At 26.5% G+C, this 7,919-nt stretch overlaps 1 protein-coding gene across 1 annotated transcript; it reads right to left on the bottom strand.

Moving 5' to 3' along the window:
• Positions 1 to 5,554: 5,554 nt before the first annotated feature.
• P175DRAFT_0501582 (uncharacterized protein) lies at positions 5,555 to 6,712 on the bottom strand. Its single transcript, XM_040897204.1, has one exon. The coding sequence runs from the start codon at positions 6,583 to 6,585 to the stop codon at positions 5,692 to 5,694; it is 894 nt and encodes a 297-aa protein (XP_040752342.1). The 5' UTR covers positions 6,586 to 6,712; the 3' UTR covers positions 5,555 to 5,691.
• Between the last annotated feature and the right edge of the window lie 1,207 nt (positions 6,713 to 7,919).

Raw genomic sequence — 7,919 nt, 5'->3', positions numbered from 1 at the left:
TCTTATATTTTTAGGTAATTTAAATTTATAAATATATAAATATTTCTTAATAAATAAGTATCTAGTTAAAATTAATATCTTTTTTAATTAAGTTAACTAGTAGTCTAATAATTTTTAAAAAATTATAGATAAATTAGTAGTAAAAGTTTCTAAAATTAATAAAGACTTAAATATTAATTAAATAGGTTAATATTTCTTACTTAATAATTATTTTTACTTTATTAGAATTTATTTAAAAGCTATCTTTACTTATAATTAGTTCTAAGAACTTTATCTTATATATAAAGAATTTATATTTACTAAATTTAGTATAAAGTTTTACTACTTATAAGTATTTTAATATTTATTAAATATAATAGGTATACTTAATATAAATTTAGCTATAAATTAGAATATTATCTAGATATATAGTATATAAAATATCTAGATAATTTTATAAAATTTTATTAATAAATCTCTAGAATAATACTAGGGCTCTAGTAAACCTAAATAATATTATTAAGAATTTAAATAGACTTAATTAAGTTTAAAATATAGTAAGATATTTTTATTCTTTCTTAATCTATAAATTATTAAAAGTAGAAATAATATTAATTTTTAAGAAATACTTTATTTCTTTTAAATTATTTAATATCTCTTTTATTAATAATAATAAGTAATAATCTTTTATAATAATTATATTTAGGACTTAGTAATTTATATAGAATTATAGGCCTCCTCTAGGTTTCTTTATAAATAGAATAGGAAATATAATAAGAAAGAAACTAGAATAAATAAAATCTTTTTTTAAATTTTTTTTAATTTATTTTTTTAGAACTTTTAATTTATTTTAGGATATATTATATAGGTTCCTAAATAATAAAGTTTTTTTAAGTAATAATTTAATTTTATAATTATTAAGTTAATAAGGTAGCAAGTACTTAGCCTTTTTTAATAAGAATATATTATAAAACTTAATAAATTTAAGGAATAGTTACTCTTATAACTTAGATTTAATAATAATAATAAAGTTTAAAATAGCTTTAATATCTATAATAGTAGTAATAAATATCTAGTATTTATAGCAGGTATATATAGTATAAGTAGTAATTAAGACTCTAGTAATATCTTAGTTCTTTAAAGATTTAAGATAGGGATTAAGATATTAAGAAGAAAATTTTAATAGTATATTATATAATATTAAAATTTTTATAAATTTTAAAAATATATTATAGTATTTTTTATAATAAAGGCTTTTAAATAAAATAATATAATTAATAAATTTAATCTAGGAATTATAAATCTTTAACTAGAATAATTTAAAAATAATAAAAAAATATATAAGTTAGATTATAAGAAAAGTAATATTTTTTTTAATATAATTATAAATTTTTTAAATTAAATAAATAAAATAAATAATATAATTAGATTTTATTAAAGTATTATTAAATTTCTTTAATAAAATAAGATTTCTTAATAATAATATCTTTAATTAATTATTTATAGCCTAATTATAATCTATAAAATATTTACTCTTAACTCTAGAGTTAATTATAATAAAAATTAGTAAAATCTTATTAAGGATTTCTAGATTAACGTAATTCCTAGGTCATCCAGCCACCACAAGTCATCCAGCCACCTACCAAATTTTCACGCGTTTAATTACACATTACTATTCAAACTATTACCATGCCACCAAAAGCGCGTTAATCAACTTGAAACTTGGTAGAGTAAGAGGGTAGGATCTAGCTTGCTATTCAAGCCTTTAAAAATAGTAAAATTCTAAATATTTATTATATAGCTATTATTTATAATATACCTTGATCTACCTTAACTAATTACTTATATAGTTACTAATATTAAGCAGAATTCTACAACCATAATCTCTAGCTATCTAAAATCTAGGAGGATACTCTATTAGAATAGATTATATCTAGAGATAAGTATAGAGTTGCTCCTAAACTAATATATATAGTAGAAATAGCTTATATCTTACTTTAATTAGGTAGTTTAATTACCTAACTACTAATTAGAAAAAACTAGGTAATAAATTTTATTATATACTATAATTTAATTAAAAATTAATTTATAAGAAAATATAATTACTAATAAGCTAAATATAAGGATCTAAAGATATTAAATTAATAATTTGATTAATTATAAGCTACCTGATTATAATATAGTATTGCTAATAAAGATATTTATAATTTTAATAAAACTAGCTTTATAATAGGTTTAATAATAACTACTAGAGTAATTACTAGATCTAGTATATCTAGAAGACCTTATCTTATCTAACTAGATAATTAAGAATAGGTTACTACTATTAAATATATTAATATAAGAGGTTAGAGTTTACCTTTATATATTATCTTTAAAGGAAAATGCTATATTAAAGAATAATTTAAAGAAAATCTTTTACTATTAGATTAAAGGATTAAAGTTAGTACTAATAGCTAGATTATAGATAAAATAGGTCTTTAATAGCTTTAAAAAGTCTTTATCCTATCCTTTATAGGCTATATAGTTAGAAGATATTAATTACTAGTCTTAAATAGCCATGGAAGTTATCTAATACCTGCTTTTAATAAGATATATAATAATAATAATATTATTACTATTTATATACTACCCTATTTATCCTATCTTCTATAACTATTAAATATTAGTTGCTTTGGACTATTAAAATGTATATATAGGGGCTTGATAGAGGTAAAGACTTAACTAGAATCTAATTATATTAATAAACTAGACTTCCTAAAGATCTATCTAGAGGCCTACTAGAAGGTCTTTATATCTTAAAATATTTAAAATAGCTTTGCTGTAGCTAGAATACTACTATAGAATCTCTACTAGATCCTTACTAAATTAAATATTCTATCTATACTTATCCCTTCTAGAAATTATAGAGAATCTACTAGCTCTTTTATTATTATAACCCCTTATACTATTTACTAGTTATATAAAAAGATATCTTTTATTAAGAAGACTCTTTAAATTTAATCTGAAAGTTCTTCTTTGCCTTCTAAAATAGTATCTAGAGTGGCATTTAACTAGTTAGTTAAAGGATGTGAAGTTACTATCTATAATATAACTTTAATAAAAGCTAAAATTTGCAAACTCTGGTTAGAAAATATAAAGAAGAAGTAAAAAAGGAGTTAATCTAAATACTAGATAACTCCTAATAAAGGTATTTTAGTATAAGAAGTAAGAGATCTAATTTTATTATAAAATAGGTAAAATAATAGGTCTACTAGTAAAAATATTAATCTAGTATTAGTTAGAATACTATCTTTAGAAGGTTTAAAACGCGCTCCACCAACATGCTTTAATTATAATATTCAAGATTATACTAAAATTAGATGTCCTACATATTTAAATAATTAGAATTAATAGAAATACACATGTTTTAGTAGTTAGGAATAGCTTCAAGTTTTTTAATAATTGGTAGAATTTGGTAGGTGGCTGGATGACTTGTGGTGGCTGGATGACCTAGGAATTACGTTAATAAGTAGAATTATTAATTTAGATTAGTAACTTTCTTTCTCTACTATTATTCTAGCTATTATAGCTTTTAATAAGTAGAGGGAATACTAGAGGTATCCTTAATTATAACTTAGATTAAGGATACTCTATTTTCTAATTTAGGGAATAAAAAATATTTAGTAAGTAAGATTTTAATTAATAAAAGATATAAGTCTAGTTTAGTAGTAGATATAAAGGTATAGCTAGTTAGTCTTTAGTTAGGGTATAAGTAGCTACCTACTAGATAATTAGTACTACTATAGTAGTAATATAGGTATTAGATTTAATAATTAAGGTAGTAAGTAATAGATAGGTCTATTAAGTCTTTAGTAGGAGTAGTAATAATAATAGGATTAATAGGGCCTATAAGAATTTAGATAGTAGGAATTAGCTTTAAAATAGATTAAGAAGGCTAGGAATTTTTTATAGATAGGGGTAAGATAATACTTATATAATAATTATAGTAATTTTCTAGATTTTATAAATAATTAATAAAGATATAATAATTTTATAATAAAGCTTTAAAGTATATTAATAATTCTTAAAGTTCTTAATTAATAGTTTATTCTAGAATTATAAATAAGATATCTTTATTTATATTTCTTTCTAATATAAGGTATTAAAATTTAGTAAAAAAGATATTAAACTTATAATAAATTTATTAAAGATAGAATAAATTAGTATAAATATTAATTTCTAAATTTAGATTTTTAAAAACTTTCTCTAGAATTTCTAAAATCTTAATATAATTATTTAGTTTATAGATTCTATTTTAAATATATAATAAGATTTAGGTATATAAAGTTCCTTTAAAATAACTAATTATATAAGCTATTCTATTATTTAGAATTAAAAAATAATTAAAATTTATAATTATCTTCTAGTAGATTTAAGAAGTAAAATATTTTAAGTTACTTTATTAATTATTAAATTTATTAAGATTAGGAAGTTATTTAGAGATTTAGATAATAAAAATAGATATAATAAGAATAATAATAATAATAAGAGAAATAGTAATATTAGTATTTCTTCTAGAAAGAGATAGTAATTAAGAAGGTATATTATTTTAAGTAAGTATTTTAAATAATTCTTATTAAACTTTTTTAGCTTATATCTTCTAGTACTTAATTATATTATTTTTTTATTAAATATAATTAAGAAGATTAGTAATAATAAAGTATAAGATAAATAATTTATAAAATTCTTTTATAGTAGTAATAAAGAACTAGTATATCTTAATAATATATTATCTTAATTTATTAGGAATATTATATAAGAGAGTTTCTATATCTTTAAGTAATATAAATAGTAAGGTAGGTATAATAGTAATAATTAATTTCTAGTAGAGAGGAGTTATATAATATTAGGATATAAAATTAGATTTAGATATTTATTAACTAGGAGCTAACTAGACAGAATAGTAGAATAGTAAATATTAGGTAATAAATAGGACATAGCTTAAAGAACTATAATAAGATTAGGAATAATATAGCTTAAATATAGAAATAAGGGTAGATAGTTAAGATAGAATCTAACTAAATAAGTACTATAGCTTTGCACTATAATATATTTATTTAATTAAATTTTATTCTAATTATTTATCTTTATTTTTATATTTAAATTATATTACTTCTAATCTTATTATAGCTCTTTAAACTATATCCTATCTATTACCTAATACCTACTATTCTACTGTTCTGTCTAGTTAGCCCCTAGTTAATGAATATCTGAATCTGACTCTGCACCCTGACACCTAATATAATTCATTTTGGTCGACATTCTACTCTCATAATTTGACAACCTCTCATCATATTATTTAATTAATATTCCATCCCAGATGTCAATGGATCGATCCACTTTATGTTGTCAACATCAGCTAGATCCTGGAACAATTCTACCCCTACATACCTGAGCCACGCCGCATATACATCCCCTTGTCGTCAAAAATGCCCTCAACATCTGCCAATTAGATGAATTAGATGAGTGAGGCCGTGATGAGTTCCCAGTTATGCAAAGGATATAATTATCCATGGTGTGTGCTAAATTACTCTCTGCATTCAACAATTAAATTCAATTCTTGCATGGTGACTTCGCCTGAGCAGTTAATAATACATGAAAATCCCCCAGTATATTCGATACACACAGAAACACCAGGGCAGCAAAATCAAAAGTACAGGACAAGCAAAGCTAAACAATCTCCTTCAATGTTCCGTCAAAATCAACATAGCTCTCCAGAATCAAATCACCCCAGAACATTTCATTAACCGACTCCCCTCTGGCCTCAAGAATTGTTCGTGGGATAGATCTGTACTGGATGGCATTGATACAATCCTTTTGTCCCAGGATAACACCCGGCCGCGTATTTGGTGGGAGTGCTTCTTTACCCACAACCCATGCAACAATATCCATGCTAAACAGCGCGTTGGTAAACTCGAGGTTGACGGAAATCTGAACGCGAGTGCCGTTCTGGTTTTTGTATGGCGCATGGATTGTGTCTGATAGATGGGCTTGAAAATCTTGGCCTAGGAGGTCTTTCGTGATAATAGTGCTGGTAGCACCAGTATCCCAAAGCATTTCAATCCCCTTGAGATGGCATTCCGGCATACCTAAATCCCAGTCGATAGCGGTGATTCTCGCGTTGCCGACGATAGCTACCAGCGTATTCTCTGTGCGCAAAGCGCGGAGTTCGAGCACATAATGGTCTTGCGGTGGGGGCATATTTTCAGCCAGTAGTTTCTTCTTCAACAAGGCACGGCGTTCTGGAGAGAGCGGCTCTGGAAAATCTGCGGATTCCAACTTGCCCGAGGTTCGGATAGGTCGGCTTGATGAGATGCGAGTGTTCTCCAAATTTTTGTTTTCGAGGGCCTTTCGTCGTAAGGCTTCTCGCCGGGCCGGATTTGTGGTTGGTAGGAGAATGCGGTCCTTAAGGCCGCGCACACAATCCAGAGTTGCAACAAGAGCTTCTTCGTACGCCACGTGATTGGAGGAAAGGGAGACGCGAAGTTCACTGTGATAATCATGGAGGTGGTCGGCGACTCCAGCCAGGACCATGCTTGGAGGAAATTTCTCTGGCAGATCCATGTTTCACGGAATTCGAAATTCAACACTTGAAACAGACAACACAAGACTGCTTGCTCTTTTGCACAAGTAGACCTGATGGGATCCAATGAGAGTCGGGAGGCGTTGGGTGGGGAAGAAGGAAGGTAGAGTACCCGCAGTGTCTAAGCCTATTTGTGAGGGAATGGGTCCTATGGAGAGGCTCCACCGTTTTTTAATCTGGAAGCTACCCCGCTGTCGATCATGCCTTATGGGAGTGCTGACGTGAAGCACTGGAGGATCCTCACCGGAGCGGATTAGCTATGTTCCGGTGTCACTTTACCACACGTAACCCCCTATCCAGGGATAAGAGTAGCTAGCGCGTTGAGATAGTAATCCAAGATTCCAACAAAACAACTCACTTCAACCGGGAGGAAGGATCCACAGGAGGCCGGCAATTTCCAGAGACCGCGAAGCGGGAATGGAACGGAAGCATGTAATCCCGGCCTATCATACCAGACGCGTACGTGGCTATTGCGCTGGTGTAAACAGAAACTCTTGAGCTCAGACCAGGGGAACCTCAGAGTCCAGCTTTTCTATCAGTACATGATTATTGTCCTTCTTTTTGCAATCTCATAATAGTGTACTATGTCACTCTAATCTACATCCAGTTCAAAGCCCCTGGGTGAACCAAGCCTTCACACCCACTATGGAGTCCTTTACGCTCCTCAGCCTCTAATTATTGTAAATGGAATAGTGGTTCAGCTACCTCAGGCAAGCTGTAGCGAGGTGTCGGGTGTGGGCAGAATACCATACTAGGAAAGTGGCAGGTTGGCAGGCCGAGCTCAGGACTAGGTTAGGTCCTAGAATAGGATAATATTACTCTACTCTAGACTACTAGTAGTAATGGAAAGAGGGTATTAAAATAAGGAGGTAAAATTTAATAATTAATTTAGTAGGGTGGTTATTAATAGTAAGAATATTTAAAGTATCTTTGTCAGGGTGCAGAGTCGGACTCAGATATTCATTAACTTAGGAGCTAACTAGATAGAATAGCAGAATAGTAAGTACTAGATAATAGATAAGATATAGTTTAAAAAGCTATAATAAGATTAGAAATAATATAATTTAAATATAAGAATAAAAATAAATAATCTAAATAAAATTTTAATAAATAAATATTATAATTTTATATTATAATAATATTTTTTTTCTTAAAATTAAATTTTATTAAAATCTAGAGAGAAAATAACTAGAGCTTTTTAAAATAATAAAGATAATAATTATTTATTAATTAATAAATATTTTTTAAATATTTAATAAATTTTTTAATTAAATTATTATAATTAATTTATTTAATAATATATTATAATTTAGAT

This window comes from Aspergillus ochraceoroseus, assembly GCF_002846915.1.
Source record: "Aspergillus ochraceoroseus IBT 24754 chromosome Unknown P175scaffold_4, whole genome shotgun sequence".
Taxonomy (NCBI): domain Eukaryota; kingdom Fungi; phylum Ascomycota; class Eurotiomycetes; order Eurotiales; family Aspergillaceae; genus Aspergillus; species Aspergillus ochraceoroseus.
Note: the sequence above shows the minus strand (reverse complement) of the source record. Positions and strands in the feature narration are given on the sequence as shown.

Bases quoted from the DNA above. Each gene is read 5' to 3' on its own strand.
- P175DRAFT_0501582 (XM_040897204.1), bottom strand. From the start codon at position 6,585: ATGGATCTGCCAGAGAAATTTCCTCCAAGCATGGTCCTGGCTGGAGTC.